Here is a 23,634-nt window from a genome sequence, read left to right as displayed (position 1 = left end):
ACTGGATCTCAGAGCCTACTTGAGGAGACAAATGTGGAAATATGTAACTTTAACACAATATAAGGTGTGAATATGCCACTCCAAGCTTTTCATTTTCGGTAGGCCTCTGTGACAAAGACTAATTAGCTGCTTACCAAAATCCATGTTCTCCTCTTCTTCCTGAACACATGGCTCGACCTTATTTCCTAGCCTCCCTTACAATTAGTTATGACACTGAATTTTAGTCAAAGGAATCTGAACAGTGACGTGCTGCTTCTGGCCCTGGCCCCTGGAAGCCTTCCTTGCCTGTTCCTCCATGCGCTTTCTACCTTTCAGAAAACAGGACTGGCAACTTCCAGAGCCATGTTGGAAGTTGTTAAAGTTGGCAGAGGCTCCATCACCCTGCGTTCCTATAAAGCAATGGTGCAAAAGAGCCATCCCACCAAATTGTTTACCCACCTAGAACTATTACTTTAGCAATAAATGAACTGTTGTGTCTTATTCTTGTGTGTGTGTGTGTGTGTTTTTTTGTCATATCAACTAGCTTGGGCATTACTCTGACTCATAGTATCCTTCACCATTAGTGTGGATAATAGTAAATTACTTATAAGAGCATTAACCCAGTCCACTGAGAGACTGTTCATGTCAAATCTCCATACTTCTAAGCCTTGCTCAGCAAAGCCTTTCCCAAATTTCCACCAACCTGACAGATTTCACCCACCTTGCACTTTTGCATACCACAGGTGGGGAGAGATACTCAAAGGCAGGGATGGAGGATGGATCTAACTCATCTTTGATCCCTTACTGCAGCCTGACACATGGTAGGTGCTCAATGAGTTAGGTGCTCAAATTGAAATGTTGAAAAGAGAGGAGCAAAAACTTCTAGGCAAAGTCATCTCTTCTATGCTTTGTGGTTTAGAATTCTGGAGCTTTGGATTATATTGAATCAAGTATTCTGGAGGAAACAAAGTGTTTTTTGTTTTTTGTTTTTGACTGAGTCTCTCTCACCAGGCTGGAGTGCAGTGGTGCCATCTCGGCTCACTGCAACTCCCGGGTTCAAGTGATTTTCCTGCCTCAGCCTCCCAAGTAGCTGGGACTACAGGTGCACCACACCCAGCTAAGTTTTGTGTTTTTAGAAGAGGCAGGGTTTTAATGTGGTGGCCAGGATGGTCTCGATCTCTTGACCTCATCATCTGCCTGCCTCTGCCTCCTAAAGTGCTGGGACTACAGGCATGAGCCACCTTGCCCGGCCACAAAGTTTTTTTTTTTTTTTTTTAAAGTATTGGCCTTGGTTACAGGTGCTCCTGTGGCCTATCTCAGGACAAGAAAAAAGGTGTTGGGATCTTAGCTTATCTTGCTTTTTTCTTTTTGAGACAGAGTTTTGCTCTTGTTGCTCAGGCTGGAGTGCAGTGGTGCAATCTTGGCTCACTGCAACCTCCGCCTCCCGGGTTCAAGCGATTCTCCTGTCTCAGCCTCCTGAGTAGCTGGGATTACAGGTGCCTGCCACCACGCCCAGCTAATTTTTGTATTTTTTTGAAGTAGAGACGGGGTTTCACCACACTGGCCAGGCTGGTCTCGAACTCCTGACCTCAGGTGATCCATTTGCTTCGATCTCCCAAAGTGCTGGGATTACAGGCATGTGACACCGTGCCCGGCCCTTAGCTTATCTTATAAGTAAATAAAATAGGCTGGGTGCAGTGGCTCACGCCTATAATCACAGCACTTTGGGAGGCCGAAGCAGGCGGGTCATCTAAGGTCAGGAGTTCGAGACCAGCCTAGCCAACCATAGCCAACATGGTGAAGCCCCATCACTACTAAAAAGACAAAGTTAGCCAGGCACGTAGGTGTAATCCCAGTTACTCAGGAGGCCAAGACAGGAGAATCACTTGAATCCGGGAGGCAGAGGTTGCAGTGAGCCAAGATTGTGCCACTGCACTCCAACCTGGGTAAGAGAACGAAACTCCATGTCAAATAATATAATTACTTTCTTTTATAAAGTATGAGGGTCACTTTTGAATTAGCATCAAAGAGTCCCGTTATTTTTGGCCCTTGCCAATCATCTCCATTTGAAACTTCGCTAACAAACTTTTGATTACATACCTGACTGTCATGAACCTCTGCTTCCAGAAATAATGGAATAACTGGTCCTGGGATAGACATTCTGTCATACATTATAATACTGGAAAAATACGTAAATTTATTTTCAGGCACTGAACAAGCATCAGCACAGAAGTACAATCCCTGAGAGAATGGAAACTTAGCCCTCTGAGTGCAGGCTATTTACTGGGGTTCAGGGATCTGGAGTCCACATGGAGGAAAGGATCCCACTGAACTGAGAAGACAGAGACAAAAATTTGGAGCAGCAAAATGACTGGAAATTATGAGGAACACAGGAGGAATGTGTATGAAAGGAAGTGCCCAGAGGGCTCTTTGGGGACCCTTCCTGAGTCCTTGGCTAAGAGTTAAGCTTCACATGCACAGGGTGAGGCATACGAATTTTGCCAGAGAGACGCCGCTGCAGCGTTGAGATCAGAACGGAAATGGTAGAGGTCGAATGGTACTGGGATATGTTGAAAGTCCATCCCAGCCAGAGTGGCAAGACCTCATGACACATGTCCTGGCACACATGTCCTAACACACCAGGTGTGTAGCTGAGACCTCCAGGGGCTTCGTTTTAGGAGTAAGAACCATGCAGTAGAGAAAAATTTACTCTGGATGGTCCCTGAAGAACACTAAGGCCAAGCATGAAAAGATCAATAGGGAAGACAGTTTAGAGCCTCTTGAGACATACCTTGGATTTTCCACGACATACGCTAATAACACTCCTACATAAGCTCAAAGTGATCAGCCCATAGTTGAACTTCCTGCTAGAAAGTAAAAAAAAAAAAAAAAAAAAAAAAAAAAATTTCTAACCCTCTTGATAGGAAGATAATGTTTTATCACTCACAATGTCCAGTATACCATAAAACTTACTAGACATGCAAAGAAGTAGACTTAAGTGATCCATGAAAAAGAGACAAAGGAAACAAAAGGCAGCCAATGAAGTGGAAGGAAATATTTGACAACCATATATCAGATAAGAAAATATTCACAGCATATAAGAGACTCACACAATAGCAAAAATACAAATAACCCAATTAAAAAATAGGCAAATGAACTGAATAGGTATTTCTCCAAAGAAGACATAAAAATGGCCAACAGGTAAATGAAAAGGTGCTCGACATCACCACTCATTAGGGAAATGCAAATCAAAACTACAGTGAGATGTCATCGCATACCTGTTAGGATAGCTATTATAAAAAAGACAGGAGATAACTCTTTTGGAAAGAATGTGGACGAAGAGGAGCCCTTATACACTGTTGGTGCGAATGTAGTTTCGTGCAGTCATTGTGGAAAACAGTTGGAAGTTGCTAAAGAAAAAAATGGAACCACCACATGACCCAGAAATTCCTGTTCTGGGTGTATGCTGGAGGCAGTAAAATCACTACCTGGTAAATATCTGCACTCCCGTGTTCATTGAAACATTAGTCACAGTGGTCAAGATATGGAAACAACCTAAGTGCCCATCACTTTATGGTATAGAATTCTGCAGCTTTGATTATGTTGCATCCAAGTAAACATTCTATAAAAATAAAATTCTATAAAAATTCTGGAGCTTTGATTATGTTGAATTCAACTACAGAGTCATATACAAAGAATGAAGTTGGACTCATACATAAAAATTAAAGTGAATCGTAGATGTAAATGTAATAGTTAAATCGATAAAACTAGAAGATAACATAGAAGTAAATCTTCACAACCTTGGTCTACGTGATGTTTTCTTAATGTTACACCAAAACCACAAGCATAAGAGCGATCTGCATTTGGCTAGGCCACAGTAGCCTGGTGGAAGAGAACTTATAAGAAAATTAAAAATGTATTTCTCAAGTTTTTCACCCACTAGTTATTATGGTATCTCCAGTCACCTTTAAAGTCTGACCCAGTAATGATGGGAGTCCCTAGGGGTGTCTCCAGTGCATTTATGAACAATTCTCTTGACTTTTACATGGTATTACCATAGTGGTGGATGTTTGCTGTTGAACCTCCTTTTCCCACACACTAAGAAGGCACTTGGCTGCCCTCAAAGATTATTATGTGCCAGGCCATATGCTTGGGGCTTAGGGTACAGTGGTGAACAAGATAGGTACTATGCTATGCCTGTCCTTAAGCAGTGTGCAACTAGCTGATTAAGCTCACTGTCTATACAATATGAATTTACTCATACCAGTTAAAAAAGCTATAACAGAGGCATTTTCTGAACACTTTTCTACAGATTTTAAGTAAATATATTTGGGATATTTTACAAAATTCTCAGGATTGTTCCTATCCCTCATGTCTGCTGCATCCTTCTATAACCCCCAGCATCTCACCCAATTCCAAAAACTTCAGTAGCCTGAGAGTGGGAGCTATGATTGGAAGAGTTGTTTTAGGCTTTAACATCAGTCCCAGTCCATTTTGGGTAGAAGAAACCTGTTTCTTCTTCGGAGAGATGAGAATAAGAAAGATATCATTAATCTTGGTTACACCCAGGAAGAGGAGATGGGAGATGTTTATGGGTGGTGGAGAGTGACGAGGGACACGGAGGGAACCCATTGGATATACCCAGGATGTCAATGGAAAAGCAAACAGAGCAAATCTGTTGCACAACAGGTGATAATTAATGAGTGAACAGACCAGTTTTGACCAATTTTATGTTGTATACTGGCTACTTCCTCATGACATATAAGGAGGGGCATTTATACCTTAATCTCATCAGCCACACTCCAAACTACAGTGTAGGATGGGCTGCCAGTGAGTAGGTTTCATTTAGGCAACTCATCCAAGTCCCAATTTGTAAATTTTGTCATTGAGAGAAGTACCTCCTGAAATGAATTTCTTATTTGATCACATTCTCAATCAGATAATTCTCTCTTATTCTCTTGGTCTTAACTGTTAAGATCTTGAGTCTGATCGTTGATAATAAATGCTATTTGTAAAAAGGCCTTTTTAAAGGGTGAGGGATGTTAAGAATGTCCAGTCAGGAAGGGATTTGCCAAGTAATGTTGGCCATTCATCTTCCTTTTGCACAGCATTGCTTAGTGGTGAAAAGTGTAAACTGAGTGTGCTGGTGGTCTTGGACAACTTACTTGGCCTCTCTGTGCTTCAGTTGCTTCATCAGAAAATGGTAACAACAGTGGTACTTACCTCAGGGTTATCGTGAAGATTACATCAAGTGATACATGTAAAGCGTTTAAAACAGTGTCTGACACATGTAAGGTGTTGGTGATTAGTGTTGTAGTTGTTATTAGCAGGGCAGTTCTATGTTCAGTTCAGCACAGGGGAATCCATCCTGTTTCAAAATTCACTCATAAGAAAGGATTCCTCAATTCCCTACATCGTTACCTCCAAAAGCTTTTAGAGCTCTTATTGCATCCAGAGTCCTGTGCTAGGAATACAAAGATATAAAAGGCAAATCTTCTGAACTTCTAGAGGACTTCCTTTAGTGGTTAGGGAAGGCTTGGTATAGGAGTAGGACTTTAACTGGTTATGACTTAGATTAGTGGAGAGGACATGCCAAACAAGTAACTGCATAAGTGGAGGCACAAAGTGAGTATTAGTCTGGGGACAGGTTTGACTAAAGAGGAATGTTCTTGTCTGATGGAAGGATTTGGCAGCAGAGACACGTAACAGCCAGCTGTGTAAGTCTTTGAATGCCAAGTTGTTTATAAGCCTCAAGACAAGGGAAGTTTTGAGTAGTGGTGTGACCAGTGAAATAAAATTTTGTGAATTTTGTAAAGGGTACCTGTATCAGAAAAGCAGTTAGAAATCTGTCCATCCATTTATTCACCTACCCACCTGTCCATCCACCCACCCATCCATCCATTTATCCATCCTTCTCCTGACACCTTATTTATCCTCACTATAGCTGGGGACATCTTTCTAATGTAATCTAATTATGTTGTTCTCTTGCTTAAAATCTTTTCACATTATAATAAATTGTGAACCTTGTTAACAGAGTGGAATTTGGGGTGGTCATGTGGTTGGGGAGAGAAGTTTAGAGGCAGAAGGGCAAATAACAAAGCAGATCACCTTCTGGAAGCTGCAGGCAGTTCATTTTCTCTGGAGTTTCTGTGCATGTGTGGCTGTGTGTGCACAAGTGGAGAGTCACTAGCAGGAGATGACATTGGGAAGTTTGACAAGACTTCCCATGGGCCTTGTAGGCTATGTTAAGAAGTGTGCACTATACACCAGGTGGGGCCCTTTCTGTGCCCCTCAAATCCCACCACGTAGCTGGCCCTCTTTGGGGACTCTGCAGGCAGAAAAGGAGGGTGAGGAGGCTGGCAGTCCTTGCTCTCAGGAGGGCCATGATCTCAACCAGCCAGGCCCGAGGCCTATTACAATGGATCATACAATCACTGCCTTTCTTCCTGGAGTCTCCTTTCCTCCCTTGGCCATTGGTAGATGCCTGGTTAATTCTTCTAGATGCATGCAAAAACCGTGTCCTCTGGGAGCCTCCCTGACAGCTCTAGTCTGAGCTGAGGGCTTCTGCTTCCATGGATCCTTCTTCATACTTCCATGTTGACTCTCCTCCCATTCTGGAGATTATCTCCTTGTTAGTTTTCCTTCCTCACTAGTCTGCCTTACTTCCTCACTAGTCTACCTTCCTTCCTTGCTAGTCTACCTTCTTTTCTTGTTAGTCACTTTCTTACCAGTCTTCCTTACTAGTCTATCTTCTTTCCTTACTAGTCTACCTTCTTTCCTTACTAGTCTACCTTCTTTCCTTATAGGTCTTCCTTCCTTGTGATTACTTAGGGCTTGATGGAAGGAACCACATTTTGTTTAGCTTTAATTCCAAATGTTTTATATATATGCCTGGCAAGTTAAATGGGTCTGCAATGAATGAACAGAGATGTGAGACACTGCATATGTGTCATCCCCACCCCAACCTCCCAAAGAGTGGTCAGTTGCTGTGCTTGGAGCCTGGCATGATGGTGTATGCAATGGGGATATAGAGGGAAGGCAGCAGTGGATGAGTGTTGGGAGATGAAGTGGTGCAGACAGGTAGGTGCGGACTCGATCATGAAAGACCCTGTATGTCATATACAATTTGGTCTTCATCCTAAGAAGAGTAGGAAGCCACAGAATGGGAATAACTTGGTGAGATTGTTTCAAAATGGTAATGGTAGCTGTGGTGTGAGCCCAGGATGGAAGAGAAGCAAGATTAGTAGTAGGGAGGCCAGCTTGCTTCTATCAAAGGGGAACAAGGCAAGGCTGCAAACTGTGGTGGTGGCATCATCAGGAAAGGGGGGCTTGTGCATTGGAGAGAGAGGGCTAATTCTGGGCCAAGGCTATAAGACAAGCAGAGCCCAAGAGGCAGATTTGCAAATGGATTTTATGTGTGTGTGTGTGGAGGGAAGTGGAGGGCAGTCTTGTTACTGTGGCTGCACACACAAGCTGAGGAAAGTGCTTTCCCACAGGACTTCTGGGGCAAGGGGTGGGGTAATCAGCAGGACCATTGGGCCCAAATTTTAAGCTAGGAACTTCAAATTTTGGCTGTTGTCCTGGGTCCAATTCATGCAGTAAGCAGGATGAGACCTGGGTGTAAATGTTGATTCTAACTGAAAGGAAGTGACCAGGGCACTTGAGGAGGGGTTCAGGGGGAGGGCCTTCAAATCTGAAAGCACCCAGGTCTCTCTGAGGCTCCTACCAGGGCATGCCTTCAGCAGGACCATGGCTGCCTACTCTTTTTAGGATGAAGACCAAATTGTTGTATATGACATACAGGGTCTTTCATGATTGAGTCCGCACCTACCTGTCTGGACCACTTCATCTCCCAACACTCATCCACTGCTGCCTTCTCCCTATGCCCCCATTACCCACACCATCATGCCAGGCTCCAAGCACAGCAACTGACCATTCTTTAGGAGGTTGGGGTGGGGATGATATATATGCAATATTCCACATCTCTGTTCATTCACTGCAGACCCATTTAACTTGCCTGGCATTATATAAAACATTTGGAGTTTAAGCTAAACAAAATGTGGTTCCTTCTATCAAGCCCTAGGTAATCACAAGGAAGGAAGACCGATAAGGGAAGACGGTAGACTAGTAAGGAAGGAAGACTGGTAGGAAAGTGACTAATAAGAAAAGAAGGTAGACTAGTAACGAAGGAAAGTAGACTAGTGAGGAAGGAAAGCAGACTAGTGAGGAAGGAAAGTAGACTAGTGAGGAAGGAAAGTAGACTAGTGAGGAAGGAAAGCAGACTAGTGAGGAAGGAAAGTAGACTAGTACAGAAGCCTGGGAGACAGTGCAGATGCTCTGTCTCCCCGCAGGGCAGCCCTGGGCCTGTCTGGTTTTGCTGGAAGCAGTGGTTTTGGGAGGTTGGGGACAGAGGTGGCCCCTCATTTCAGGGCCCTTCATACTTCAGCCGCCAAGAGTTAGGAATGAGACAGTAATGATGCCAAGAGGGAAACTCAGAGGAAAAGCCCAACTGTCTGGAAGTCCAGCTCCCTCGGGACACCTTAACTGGATATGACTCCTGCCGCTGGTCTCTCTTGGAGGCTCTGGAAGCTGCCTAGGTCCCTGCTGACTCACTTTGCCCCCCGCTCCATGCCTAGTGAGCTCACTTTCTGCCTTTTGTCTGCACAATCTGGCCCTGTCTTGCTCCTGCCTGTGTCTCCTGGTCTCCTTGGCTTTGGTGTTTCCACTGTCAGCTACATGCCCGAGCTTCTCTCACTCTTACCAGCTCTCCACATTCTGTGCCTGCCCCTCTCCCCTGTTCAGAAGGGCCTTTCTAGCTCTCGGCCTATGCAGTGACCTTGAAGGCTCCTGCCAGACTGTCTGGGGATGTAGCATTATTTGGAGGTCCCAGCCAGAACTCCTGCCTTTCAGCCCCCTTCCCCTCAACCCATTAGAGATGAGGCCTTCGGGCTATGACCTCTGCCTCATCAGCATGTGGGCTCCTGCCATCTGCAGAACCCTTTAATGTTTTCAGAATGCTTTTTACCAGTAACAGGACATCAGCATGGGCTGTTTGTACTTTGGTGTAAATTAGCTGATTAGCAACAGAGCCAGTGGTTAAATGAGGAAACGGTCGTTGGAAGCCCTGATGATAGATGGACAGGGGAGGGTGGAATACGGGGCACAGAAGCTGAGGAGGGGCTTTGGGCAGGCTCAGGAAGGAGATTTCGGAAGGACTGGTGCAGGGAGACTCTGAAAACAGGCTTCACTTATTTTTTCATTGAGATTGGGCCTCTCCATCTTTCAGTCTCTGTTCTTTTCTCTCAATGTCTCTGATCCTGCCCCTTCTTCATCTGCCTCTGTAGAGTGACCTAAGGTACCTGCAGTCCTGCAAGGTGGTGAGGTTGGCTCCAATTAGAATGGACAGAGGTCTTGCCTGAGGCTACTGATATGAAACAGCCAAGACTGTACCTAAAGGATTAAAAAGTGTGTGGTCATCTCTGATGAGTAAATCCACTTGTACTAATGGTGGGGACAGACAGCCAGTGCTTCTCCTGCTTAGTCTGGGGAAGCTTCCAGGAAGAAGTGGATGGTGAGCAGGCAGTGGGCTGGGAGAGAAAGGGAATTCCAGGGACTTGAAGCAGAGCAACTGGAATGAAGTGGAGAAGAGACGGATGAAGGAGGCAGCACCTCCTCCATCTGCCAGGGCAGGGTGGCCCTTGAGTGAACATCATCTCTATCATTTCCCCCGTGACGTATCCAGTGGTCTTGAGCTTTTTAGACGTGCATCTAGAGGTTTCGAGGTCTTCTCTGGGGTAGAGTCCTTCTGTTCCAAGTTCTGTTCTCACCCTACAGAGGAAGTAGGGTTTGATAATTATCCTGTGCATTGTTCATAGCTCATGTACTTCCAAGGAGTGTTAATCTTTTCTCTTACTGTATCATCACACCCACTTTATGAGAAAAACATATAATAATGACCCCCTTTCCCCAATCATGGAAGTAAAAACTAAGCTCAGAGAAAGGGCTTGTCTTGGGGCAGGGTGCTGGTGGTGAGGCCTTCCTCCGACAACATCACATGGGTCCTTGTGGCCTGCACCTCCTCCCAATCCTGCACCACCCAGCTTGTGGAACCTTACTCATGTCTAGGTTGGAAGGAAATTAGCTTTGCTAGTAGTATCTGAATATTCTGGTCTTACACCTTGATTAGCAGCTTTTTGAAACAAGAATGGATTGCTTTGGATTTTCTGGGTCCCTAAGGACCAAAATAGTAGGTGGCCCAGCTGGGTGCAGTGGCTCACGCCTGTAATCCAAGCACTTTGGGAGACCGAAGCGGGCGGATCACGAGGTCAGGCGATCGGGACCATCCTGGCTAACACAGTGAAACCCCGTCTCTACTAAAAAAAAAAAAAAATTAGCCGAGCATTGTGGCGGGTGCCTGTAGTCCCAGCTACTCTGAAGGCTGAGGTAGGAGAGTGGCGTGAACCCGGGAGGCGGAGCTTGCAGTAAGCAGAGATCTCGCCACTGCACTCCAGCCTGGGCGACAGAGCGAGACTCCGTCTCAAAAAAAAAAAAAAAAAAGGTGGCCCACAACTAGTTGAGGAGTGTGTAGGGAAGAATGGTCCAGGCAGAGGGAAGAATGCATGTAGGATGCTGGGCTGGGGAGCATGGTGTGCTAGAGCAGAGCTGTATGGCGGACCCCAGGGAGCCAGCAGGAGCGAGGGGGTGGAGACTGGGGGGGCAGTATGCAGGGTCCCAGCCGGAAAGCCATGGGAGCCCCATAAGTTTCTGCTCTTGAGGGTGTCATGGCCAGATGGATGTTTTGTAAGGACCCCTGGCTGCCTCATGGGGAACAGGGACAGGGAGCAGGGAGACCTGTTAGGAGGGCATCACTGTCCTCCAGGTGAAGGAGACTGAGAGCTGGCACTAGGGTGGGACTATAGAGGGGCAAAGAACAGAGGGGTTTGGCAGATATTTCAGGGGTAAAGTTTATAGGATTGATATCAAATTGGATATGGGTCATGAGGAAGAATGGCTATCAAGACTGCTTCTAGATTTCCGGCATGTCGACTGAATGTTTGGTGGAGCATTTGCAGGAGCAGGAAATGCTGAAAAAGAATCCTGTTTTGAAGATCATACGTTTGGATTTGGACATGTTGACTTTGAGGGGCTGGGAAACATCCAAGTGTAGACGCTGAGCAGGCAGGGGAATGTGTGGACCTGGTGCCTGCAGATGTCGTCAGCAATAGGTGACAATGAAGGTCTGTGGAGTGATTGAGAGTGCCCAGGGAGAGAGCTGGCATGTGGAGAAAGGCCCAGGCCCCAGCCTTGAGAACATCCATCTCCTCAATCCAGACATGGGTAAGCCATGCCCCCACCCTCATGGCACTGTGGTCACCCAAGGATCTGTTGTTCAAGGCAGCGTGGAAGGAGAGCCAAGGCAATGGTGAATGAAGGAAAGATTCTTCCCAAATGGGTGACATGTTCCACAGGCTGTGTACGATGGCCTTTCCTTCCCATTGACCTCATTCACCTCTTCTAAGCTTCTTAGGGAGTTCTCAAGGTGCATGCTTACCTGCCCCACCCTTCCTGAGGGCAGGCATCACTCACGTTCCCCTTGGCCTTCCTCTCACGTCTGAAGCTGGCTCCCTTGTGTCTTTATTGCCTGGAGTGCCTCTCCCGAGCTAGGACAACTGGGATGGCTGAACCGTGTGCTGTGCTCTAATCACTTGCGGGGCAGAGTGAAGGGAAGCAGAGTCTCCAGGCAGCCAGATCTGTGTGTCAGCGAGCGAGCTGGGGGAGCGACTGCGATGGCTAGTGAGGGCCCTGAATGTCAGCCTCAAACTCCAGGTGGCACCTTTAGGGGATGGTGGTTCCTGGACAGCAGCCGGACCAAAGCTTTGTATTGCCCTTGAATCTGAGCTACTCTGAGCCATGGGTGCAAATTTGAATGTAGCTGCCAGGGCAGGGTGGCCCTTGAGTGAACATCATCTTTATCATTTCCCCCATGACGTATCCAGTGGTCTTGAGCTTTTTAAACATTCATCTAGAGGTTTCGAGGTCTTCTCTGGGGTAGAGTCCTTCAGTTCCAAGTTCTGTTCTCAGGCACTTGGGGGCGCAGGTATGCAGAAAGGCACAAGGGAAGTGGGAGGAGGCAAGATGGAGCACAAGGGAGGAAGCCCCTGTTTTAGAGCCCTGAGCCTGATCCCCATCACATGTAAACCAAAAAATATCGGAGACAGGCCTCAACCAATTTAGTTTATTTTGCCAACATTAAGGATGTGATTGGGAGAGAGGTCTGTGTCTTTCTCCAAAGACAATTTTGAGGGCTTCAGTATTTAATGGGGAAGAGCAGGCTGCGGGGGAAAGAAGGAGTCTGTGGGAATCTGCGTGTTGCAAGAGAAAAGGAGCAGTTAGGGAATTGATGATGATGTATTCGTCTTGCGCTTTGGACAAGGTGAGTATAGAGTAGCTGCCTGTGGAGCTATCTAGCCTTTTATCTGCAGCTGTCTGCTTAGGAACAAAAGGAAAGGCAGCGTCTTGCCTGACTCAGCTTTCAGCTTAATATTTTCCTTTCGGCAGAGTGATATGGGGTCCTGAGTGTTCGTTTTCCTCCCACAAGGCATGCCCACGCCTGCCCTTCTGTGCTGTCTCCCTAGGGAGTGCCTCCCCTGCCTCCCGGCCGTTCAGAAGCTACCCACCCTCCAGGACCCAGCTCCGGCTCAATTACCCCAGAAGCCGGCTTTGACTTCTTAGTCTTTCTGGTCTCCCACAGTGTGGACTAGAGCCCACAGTATAGAAGGGAATGATGAAAGTGTTCCTCTGCTGGTCACAACTGTGTTTCCTGCATGTCAGCTCTATCTTCATAAAGAGATTATGTTTGTCAAGTGCAGGGACCGAATATTCTAGGCCCCCTTAAACTGTGTTGGAGGGCTGAGCACCTAAGGGACTGCTCCATAAGTTGGCAAAGGGCCAGGAGTTCTATTTCAGCAGACCGGAAGAGTTGCCTTTTGTTCGTTCATTCACTGAGCAGGTGCTTAGGACTGAGTTGGAGGCATAAGGTGTTACTTCTGCTCACTTGGAGGTTAAAATGCAAACACTGACGATTCTAATCACAGCCTTTGATCACGTGCCATCAGGCTCATCACCACTCTGGATGCTTTGCAGGACTTATCTCTTGTTCTCATTCTCACAGCAATCCTGCAAGTGTGAGATTCTCATTTTTCAGCTGGAGAACAGGCACAAAGAGGTCATAGAGCTGGCCAGTGGCAGAGCTGAGGTTTCAGCCTGGGCACTGGCCGTGCTGCTTTGCTAGGAAGTGTTTCTCAGAGGAGAGGATAGATTGAGTCTCACCTGCCCTGAGACCTTGGCAACTCACCGGTTCCAGTGGGGTCTGTGCAAAGTGCAGCTGGAGTATCTGATCCTCAGTTCCCTCCAATTCTAACATGCGGTCATTCCATCACCTACTGGGGACCTTTCCCTTAAGGGGGCGACACTGGATTTTTTCTGAAGCGGTCCTGCATTCGTGCTGAGAAGGGACTGCAGACCTCTGGGGCCTGGGTAGAGGCAGCAGGTGTATGAGGGCCCGGAAAGGACACTGAAGGACAGTGCTTTGTTCCGTCGTTCAGAGGGCCCTCTTGGTCTGTCCTTGCTCTCTCCCCGAGGGAGGTGGGGGCTGGCCAGGGTGCCGGCTGGTGCTGCTGCCTACAGGAGAGGCCCAAAGCCTAAGCCTTTGGTATTAATTCAAGGTGTCTCTCCAGGCAGTGCCCCCCCGCCCCCCCGCCGGCTTGCTCGATGCCACCCCTTTCTTGTCTGGGGATTATGAGAGATTGTGACAACCTTGATCCGAAGGAGCTCCTGCTGGTGGCTCCAGGCTGTGTGTGTGTGTGTGTGTGTGTGTGTGTATATCGCTGTGTGTGTGTGTATATATGTGTGTGTATGTGTGTATATGTGTGTGTGTATATGGCTCTGTGTGTGTGTATATGTATGTGTATATATGTGTGTGTATGTGTGTATATGTGTGTGTGTGTATATGGCTGTGAGTGTATGTGTGTATATGTGTGTGAATGTATGTGTGTGTGAGCGTGTATGAGTGTATGTGTGTGAGTGTGTACATTGTGTGTGTGTGTGCACATAGTGTGTATATGTGTGTGTGAGTGTATATGTGTATGTGTGTATGTATGTACATAGTGTGTATGTGTGTGTATGTGTATGTGTGAGAGTGTGTGTGTGTGTGTGTGTACATTGTGTGTGTGTGTGAGAGTGTGTATGTGTGAGTGTGTGTGTGTATGCATTCTGGGGGCTGCACTTCCTTCTCCATGCTCCCTCCCCTGTGGCCAGCGTGAACCTGGGCTGTAGGGACTAACCAAGGAGGCAGCTGTGAAGCAAAATGGGCCATTCTCTCAGGGCTAGTGTGAGTGCGCTCAGTACCTCAGTGACTTGGATTTCCTTTATCTGAGGCTGTTTTGCGTCCCTTGTCTTTCCCTCTCACAGATATTCCCCTGCTCCCTGGCTCCCCACGCCGGCTGAGCCCTCAGGCAGGGACCAGAGGGGGCCAGGGCCCCAAACACGGACAGCAGTATCTCCAGACGCCAGGTCCCCGGGCCCCAGGTCTGCAGGGCAGTTCCAGCCGAGATCCTGGCCAGCCCTGCGGCGGAGAGAGTGCCCGCAGCAGCTCTGTGAGTACTGGGCAGGGGTGGGGTCGGGGGAGAGGCCGGCCCTGTTTGAGGCCCCCAAGGAGCCTCTGGACCAGGGCATCCTCCAGTTGGGAGCACGTGTGTGAGTGAAAGAGCGAGGCCTGGGTAGGGCCTTTTCTCTTCTGTCTCCAAGTCAGGCACACTTTCCCAGTGCCCTGTTCTGGTCAGAGGAGGGTCGGGAAAGGAGAAGGCACGGGAGGCCAGCTGATGCCACCAATTGGTCTGTAGACCCCCTGGGTCCCCTCCTGCAAGCCTGAGCCTTCTCTGCTATGGTGGCTCTGAGTCTCTCCCTTGTGCCTGGAGCTTCATCTGGTTGCCCAGGTGACCTCTCAGGTGGCTGCAGAGGCAGCTGAGTTTCAAACCAGTAATAAACAGGGAAACACCCACGGGGAGAGGCCGGTCCCTCCCCTGCTTCACCGTGTTCTCTCTCCTCCTCCTCTTTCCACCTCCCCACCTCTGGCGTGGAAGAGAGCAGAAGTCAGTTCCCTGCTGCTGTCTTTGACAGGGTCCTCACCAGTGGCGGGAGAGGAGGATGTGGGGCTGTGAATAGTGCCTGGTGAATTCCCGTGGGTGGGAGGGTAGGGGGCAGGCCAGGTGACTAGAAATTGGTCTTTGTTCCAATGGATCCAGAGAACCTGCCTGTGAGTATTCTGTGTTTAAATATGTAGAGTATTGGCAGGCAGTGGTGCAGATCTGCAAAGAGGTGAGTGTGTGTGGGCCATGGTGCCTGTGGAAGGGGGTGTGTGTGTTAGAGTGCACTCGGGTAGATACATGTGTACACAGGCCCCTTCACCTGTATGGTGCAGGCGTGCTGGTGCAGGGAGACGAGGGTAGAGGTGGCTGTGTGTGCATTTGCAGGTGCTTGCATGTGTGTGTGCAGGCGTGGGCGTGTGGCTCTGTGTGGAGGCAGGAGGTGCGGTTGTGAGGGGTTTGCTGCTGCAGGTACAGTCTGTGTGTGAGTGTGTGTGTGTGCATGGATGCTGGAGCATGTGTGAAGGCACCAGTGCCCAGACTGTCAACAGGTGGGTGGAGGGCTTTGCAAGCTGGCATGACAGATTAACTTAGGCCATTTGGTCCTTTTACTGGAGGCACTGGGGGCCTCTGGGCCTGAGGGGCTTGCTTCTGAGTCCATTTCCCTGAGCCCAGAGCATAGATCAGCCTCCTCTGCTCTCAGCCCTTACTCACCAGACCTTGCCCTGCCTCTCCTTTCTCTGGCCAGGTCATCAACAACTATCTGGATGCCAATGAGCCTGTGTCCTTGGAAGCCCGTCTTAGCCGCATGCACTTCCATGACAATCAGAGGAAGGTCGACTATGTGCTCGCCTACCACTACCGGAAACGTGGGATGCACCTGGCCCAAGGCTTCCCTGGCCACTCGCTGGCTATCGTCTCCAATGGGGAGACAGGCAAGGAGCCTCATGCTGGGGGCCCAGGTGACATTGAGCTGGGGCCGCTCGATGCCCTGGAGGAGGAGAGGAAGGAGCAGCGGGAGGAATTTGAGCACAATCTGATGGAGGCTGGACTGGAGCTTGAGAAGGACTTGGAGGTGAGTCATGCGGGTGGCCGGGGACTTGTAGATGGAGTGGCACCGCAGAACCAGGCTCCTAGTGAGAGTGCACCTGACAGAGAGCCTCGGCTTTATTCGGCAGGTGGACTTTTTTTTTCTGCTGGAGAAACCAGATTTTCTTTCTTTCTTCTTTTAAATTTTTTTTTTGAGATAGAGTCTCACTCTGTCACCCAGGCTGGTGTGCATTGGCCCCGTCTCAGCTCACTGTAAGCTCCGCTTCCTGGGTTCCTGCTATTCTCCTACTTCAGCCACCCGAGTAGCTGGGACTACAGGTGCCCGCCACCGCACCCGGCTAATTTTTTGTGTGTTTTTTTTAAGTAGAGATGAGGTTTCACCATGTTAGGATGGTCTTGATCTCCTGACCTCGTGATCTGCCTGCCTCGGCCTCCCAAAGTGCTGGGATTACAGGCATGAACCACTGTGCTGGGCCTGGAGAAACCAGATTTTCTTGCCCAAGGACTTTAGAAACAGTCTTATATTGCTAGTGGTCCTGCCTGGGGGATTCCAGGTAGTAGTGGTGGGGTGATGGTGGTGTGCCAATCTGTTCTGTGGGAGTTGGGAGTTGGCCTAGTTAGACATTAAAGGCAAGAAATTTCTTCTTCACATTCTCAGGCCACATCTGGTGGCCTTCTCCATATGGTTTCCTTGGGAAGAAGACCTAGTTTCCTTGTTGAATTTTGGAATAAAATTCCTCTATATCAATCTCCTTCACTAAGGAATGAGCTTGTCTGGGACCCCCGAGGGAGCTGATTTGAGATATATTTGGAAACTCAGTTGGGACATTGGACGTATTTTTTCAACCTATAAGCTACGGATACTCACACCTGCTGTCAGTGCAAGGGCATCTATGGAAATCCATTCATACACATATCCACCCATCCATCCATTCATCCATCCATCTGTCCACCCACCCATGCATCCATCCATCTGTCCACCCACCCATGCATCCATCCATCCATCCATCCATCCATCCATCCATCCATACCACACTGATCCTTTAAAAATGACCTTCCCTTGCCAGGCGCGGTGGCTCACGCCTGTAATCCCAGCACTTTGGGAGGCCGAGGCGGGTGGATCACGAGGTCAGGAGATCGAGACCATTCTGGCTAACATGGTGAAACCCTATCTCTACTAAAAATACAAAAAATTAGCCGGGCGTGATGGCAGGTGCTTGTATTCCCAGCTACTCAGGAGGCTGAGGTAGGAGAATGGCGTGAACCTGGGAGGCAGAGCTTGCAGTGAGCTGAGATCGTGCCACCGCACTCCAGCCTGGGCAACAGAGCGAGACTCTGTCTCAAAAAAATAAAAAAAAAAAGAAAAGAAAAAATGACCTTCCCTTGCCATCTCCCCCAAACTCATTCTTACCCTTCCCACCTTCCCTACCCTTCTCCAGGTCATGGGCCTCATCTTGGGTGTGGGCTGGTCACCTTGACCTGTCAGGTCTTTGTGCTATTGCCCTCTCTGCTTTGGGCACTCTATCTCAGACCTGTGCATCACATTCCCTCTCTTCAGGTCCCTGCTCAAATGTCGTCTTCTTCCAGATATCTTCCCTGACCATCCTAGCCAAAATACCTCCACCTCGTCCCTCTCTGTCCCTCAATCCTGCCTTACTTTTCTTCATCACACTTAGCATTGCTACCTGGAATAACAATGATGGGCTTTTGTTTGTTTGTTTGTTTTTTTATCTGTGCTCCCATTAGCTCCATAAAGGCAGAGATCTTGTTTGGTTCGCTGCACATCCCCAGCACCTAGGACAGACTCTGGCACATATAGGTGCTTAATAAGTGTCAGCTGAGTATATGAGTGACCTCCCTGAGCCTCAGGTCCCTTATCTGCAAAATAATAGATGCCTTGCTGGATTATACTTAAACATGCCTCATCATTAGATGGGGTAATGAAAATTCCAGCACAACGTCTGGTACATAGTAGGTGCTTAATAAATGCTTATCATGATGATTTTAAAAGGTGTCATGCTGAGGCTTGAGGTGTCATTTTCATCAGAAGTCTGCCTTATAAGATTTAAGTTGGCTGGGTGTGGTGGCTCATGCCTGTAATCCAAGCACTCTGGGAGCCGAGGTGGGAGGATCATGAGGTCAAGAGATCAAGACCAGCCTGGCCAATATGGTGAAACTCTGTCTCTCTTAAAAATACAAAGAAATCAGCGGGCATGGTGGTGCTTGCCTGTAGTCCCAGCTACTCGGGAGGCTGAGGCAGAAGAATCGCTTGAACCCAGGAGGCAGAGGTTGCAGTGAGCCGAGATCGTGCCACTGCACTCCTGCCTGGGTGACACAGGGAGACTCTGCCTCAAAAAAAAAAAAAAAAAAAAGATTCAAGTCAATGCTCTCCTCAAACTGGAAGGGATCCCCAGAGGTCATACATCCTTTCCTTTCCCCGGTCCCCAGGCAGAATGGCATGTGGCCTGGCTCATGCCTCGTGGTGCCGGCCTGTGCTGCTTTGCCAGACCCTTAAGGCAGAAGACACTCTTCTGCTTTCCACCCATGTAGGAAGAGAGTGCTCCCAGGGATGCTTTAGGCTTCCTTGCTGTTGGAGTGCTGATTTCACTTTTCGAAACCCAAAGCTCACTTGGTGGCTCCACCTGGGATCTGCTAACATGGTGTGTCCATGGTAAAGATGCATTCTGAGCTCCAGGAGCTTACCAATGTGGGAGCTGTAGTGCATACCTCTGTTGTTGGGTCTGAGGGAGCAGAGGCCAGGGCTTCACTCAGCTGCTCATTTGGGAAGCAGTGCTCAAGAGGGTGAGCTCTTAAGGCCAATTACATATGTTCACATTCCAGGCCTGACTTACTAGCTCATGACCTTGGGCAGGTTACCTTACCCTTTTGGTAAAGCTTCCTGGTCTATAAAAAGGAAATAACAGGGCAGGGTGCAGTGGCTCACATCTGTAATCTCAGCATTCATCTCAGACGGTGAGGCGGGTGGATTGCTTGAGGTCAGGAGTTTGAGACCAGCCTGGCCAACATGGTGAAAACCTGTCTCTACTAAAAATACAAAAATTAGCTGGGTGTGGTGGTGCGCACCTGTAGTCGCAGCTACTCTGGAGGCTGAGGCAGGAGGATTGCTTGAACCCTGGAGGTGGAGGTTGCAGTGAGCCGAGATTGCACCACTGTACTCCAGCCTGGGTGACAGAGCAAGACTCTGTCTCCAAAAAAAAAAAAAAAAAAAAAAAAAAAAGAGAATAATAATAACAGTACCTTCTTCAGTGGGTTATTATGAAGATGAAACAAGGTAACTAAATAACGTACCTAGAACACTAACAATGAATATTACTGCTATTATTATTATTTACAGTTGCCAGGTTTAGCAAACAAAAATGCAGCATGCCTAGTTAAATCTGAATTTCAGTTCAACAATGCATACTTTTTTTTTTCTTAGCGTGTACAATGAAATATTGGGGACATACACTAAAAATTATTCACTGTGGATTTGAAATTAAAATGTAATGGTCCTGTCCACCCTTAATGCTACAATCAACACCATTGCCCATCTCGACTGCCCCCGTCTCTCCACCATGCTTCATTCTGGTTTCTGTCGGATGTTCCCTGCTTTGGAGGGCACAGAGATGGCTCTTGGGACTGACCAGTGTTAGACTGGGGTCCTGGGTAGTTGTTCCTGTTGTTCCTGTTCCTGTCCCAGACTCCTCCCTCCCAGCCCCCACCCATGGCTTCAAGGCCCCTCAACACTTTTGCATGAGGCTACTCCAGTTCGCGCAGCCTCCCCCAGCATCCCTGTCATCAGAGCCTCCACCTCTTATTGTGGCCTACTGTCTGGCAGTGTTGTCTCTGTCTTCCAAAAGGTGGTTATTATGATCAGTGTTGGGACCTCGAATGCAAAAGGTTGAGTTTACCCTACTTTTCAACCATATGGCATATTACTATCACTGGTCTGCACAAGAACTCGTGGGTTATCTGTTTAAATCTCCCCCTGACGCTGCTCTGCTTGCTACCTCGCAGGCAGTCATTCCAAGGTGTCATCATTCTGGAAAAGATATAGTGTTTGTTTTTTAATTAAAAAAAAAAAAGACTTTATTGTGTAGAACAGTTTTAGACTTACAGAAAAATCGGAAGACTGTACAGCGTTTCCATCTACCCCATTCCCAGTTTCCTGTATTATTAACACTTTACATTAACACTTTACATTAATAGGATACATTTGTTACAATTAATGAACTAATATTGGCACATTATCATTAACTAAGATTTACACTTTCTTCAGATTTCCTTACTGCTGCCTTTTTTTTTTTTAACCTGCTGCGACCCTCCCCTCCCCTCCCCTCCCCTCCCCTCCCCTCCCCTCCCCTCCCCTCCCCTCCCCTTCCCTTCCCTTCCCTTCCCTCCCCTTCCCTTCCCTAGATGAAGTTTTTGCTCTTGTTCCCCAGGCTGAAGTGCAATGGCGCCATCTCGGCTCTCTGCAACCTCCGCCTCCCGGGTTCAAGCAATTCCCCTGCCTCAGCCTCCCGAGTAGCTGGGATTACAGGCGACTACCTGTGATTTTTGTATATGTAGTAGAGATGGGGTTTCACCATGTGGACCAGGCTGGTCCTGAACTTCTGACCTCAGGTGATCCACCCGCCTCGGCCTCCCAAAGTGCTGGACAGGCGTGAGCCACCACGCCTGGCCGATTTTTCTATTCAGAGTTGTCCTTAGACTTCTCTTGGTGGTGACAGTTTCTCAGAACTGTATGCATTCTTAATTTACATAGAAGGTACTGTTTTATAGCCCATTCTGTTTTTTTTACTTTTTTCTCTAGCACTTTATTTTTCAGATCCATTCACATTCTGCATGTACATTGACTCCATTATTTCATTTTTATTTATTTTTGAGACCAGGTCTCACTCTGTCACCCAGGCTAGATTGCAGCAGTGTGATTTCAGCTCACTGCAGCCTCAACTTCCAGGTGCCAGTGATCCTCCTGCCTCAGCCTCTTGAGTAGCTGGGACCACTGGTGTGTGCCACCATGCCCAGCTAATTTTTGCATTTTTTTTGTAGAGACGGGGGGCTTCACCATGTCGCCCAGGCTGTTCTTGAACTCCTGACCTCAAGAGATTCATCCACCTCAGCCTCCCAAAGTGCTGGGATTAGAGGGGTGAGCCACAGTGCCTGGCCAGACTCCATTATTTTTATGAATGAGCAGTTTTGCAGCCACCACCGTGTACCTAGTCACTCCCCTTGTAATAATGACACTTAGGTTGCCTCCAATTGTGTGCCACTGCAAAAAAGGATGGAGAATGAATCATCGCCTCCTTTGGGGCCAGCGTTCTGTGATACCCCCGCTCCCTCCATGCCATGTTGGTGTTAAACCGTGGTTGGAGATTCATCAGCTGGAGCCTGTGAGGTTCTGAACGACTTTTCACCATGTTAAGATGCTCGGCCGTGGCTGTGAGCAGCGGCCTGGAATGGCGCCTCGCAGGAGAGGGAGACTTGCCTGACTGCACCTGGTGGCGGTCTGAAGCGTAGGTGCAGTGTCCCCACCTGCTCCGCTGACCCACCCTTCTGAGTTGGGCTAGCTTTTAGGCTCCAGGTGCATTAACTTTAAGGCAAATGGAGAGCAAATGGGTTCCTATCAGAGACCCATTAAAAATGATTCACTTAGCCTTACGGATCAAAAGAATTTGCATCCAATGAACTCTGTTTGACTATCAGAGAATTCACTTCCCACTCTCCTTGATAGCTGGGCATGCTTTTGACAGGATGATAATTGGTGCATACCTCCCATTTGGCATTTCACTTTTTCATTTTTTGTGCATATTTCCATGTATTGATATTGCCCATGTTCATATTCTAAAGACAATGTATTTTATCAAATATCTTTAAAGTATGGACATTTGCTTTCTTAGTTTGACCATTTGATTAGAATTTCATTTAAAGTCATCCTTGGAGATGCTTACGGGTGACAGAGATTCTGCACCCTCACTTCCAGTTCATAGAAATGAGGGCCACCTGTGGTGCTGTGCATCGCGTCAGAGTGGGAGGCTGATGTAAGCAGTTCAGGAGGCTGCCCCAGCCTCGAGTGTCCAGAGAGTTTCCTGTAGTCTTGGCGGAACTGGGAGTGGGTAAGCTGAACAGGCTCTGACACAGCTCTCGGGAGGTCTGGTCGGCCCACCTCCTCCCACTCTCTCTTAAAGAAACCTCCTGCTTTGACCCAGAGAGCGAGCAGGGCAGAGGCAGAGACTCACGTGCACGGGTGTCAACCGGGGCACCTGAGAGAGGAGTCTGAAAACCAGGCACAGGGCAGTCCTGTGGAAGCCAGGAAGACGTGTTTGTAGACTTTGAGTTAAAGGCCTTCTCTCGCCTTGCAGGCCCTGAAATCCTAGTGGACATGGCCCCAAACTTTATCCTTGTGGGCAGCTAGATAGCTGACATTGGAAACGGAGAAGACGGCATGACAGAAAGGCCAGGTGCACCCTTGCTAGGGGCTGGCTTTCTTGAGATTGGGGGACCAGGGAACTGATAGCAGAAGTTGGCTTTAAAAGTCATTGTGGGCCGGGCGCGGTGGCTCAAGCCTGTAATCCCAGCACTTTGGGAGGCCGAGAGGGACGGATCACGAGGTCAGGAGATCGAGACCATACTGGCTAACACGGTGAAACCCCGTCTCTACTAAAAAATACAAAAAACTAGCCGGGCGAGGTGGCGGGTGCCTGTAGTCCCAGCTACTCGGGAGGCTGAGGCAGGAGAATGGTGTAAACCCGGGAGGCGGAGCTTGCAGCGAGCTGAGATCTGGCCACTGCACCCCAGCCTGGGCGACAGAGCGAGACTCTGTCTCAAAAAAATAAATAAAAAGTCAGTGTGGCCTGGCATCTCCAGCAGGTCTGTGGGCTGTTCTTGGAGGGGGCAGCATACCATCAGGGAAGCCTGGGGGCCCACACTGCTTTCGGGAGGTGGAGCTCTCCTCTCTGTCTTGGTATCAGTTGCGAATCCAGGAATGGCCCAAATCCTTTCTCTGTAGAGAGGAGACTCCCTCCTCCTATGCCATGAGGTGTCTCTGACCCCTGACTCCTCACCCTGTAGGTCTGGCAGAGCCTGGGTGTCTGGCATCTCAACCTGACTTGCAGCACTGAGCCGAAGGTGGCCGGGGGACATCTTGGGTGTGTGATGTCGTGTCCTCCCATGAGACCCATTTAGTGGAGAGGACTGAGAAAATCAGAATGTTGTCTCGCTTTCTGTTTTCTTTTTTCTTTTTTGAGATGGAGTCTCACTCTGTCGCCCAGGCTGGAGTGCAGTGGCGCAATCTCGGCTCACTGCAACCTCCGCCTCCCGGGTTCAGGTGGTTCTCCTGCCTCAGCCTCCTGAGTAGCTGGGATTACAGGCGCCCGCCACCACGCCCAGCTAATTTTTGTATTTTTAGTAGAGACAGGGTTTCACCATGTTGGTGAGGCTGGTCTCGAACTCCTGACTCTGT

At 48.4% G+C, this 23,634-nt stretch overlaps 1 protein-coding gene across 5 annotated transcripts in view; it reads left to right on the top strand.

The window, feature by feature from the left end:
• Positions 1-23,634, top strand: part of ANO2 (anoctamin 2) — a 393,019-nt gene that overhangs the window by 5,208 nt on the left and 364,177 nt on the right. For 3 of the 5 annotated variants that reach the window (XM_077953328.1, XM_028829182.2, XM_077953329.1), the window contains exons 1-3: positions 12,072-12,412; positions 14,449-14,633; positions 15,871-16,197. In XM_077953328.1, the coding sequence (XP_077809454.1) occupies positions 15,931-16,197 (267 nt within the window). In that variant the 5' untranslated portion in view covers positions 12,072-12,412; positions 14,449-14,633; positions 15,871-15,930. Of the gene's footprint in view, positions 1-12,071; positions 12,413-14,448; positions 14,634-15,101; positions 15,293-15,870; positions 16,198-23,634 lie in introns of those variants that run through there. The other 2 variants (XM_077953330.1, XM_077953326.1) reach the window with 2 other exon arrangements.

Source organism: Macaca mulatta, chromosome 11, assembly GCF_049350105.2.
Source record: "Macaca mulatta isolate MMU2019108-1 chromosome 11, T2T-MMU8v2.0, whole genome shotgun sequence".
Taxonomy (NCBI): Eukaryota; Metazoa; Chordata; class Mammalia; order Primates; family Cercopithecidae; genus Macaca; species Macaca mulatta.
Note: the sequence above shows the minus strand (reverse complement) of the source record. Positions and strands in the feature narration are given on the sequence as shown.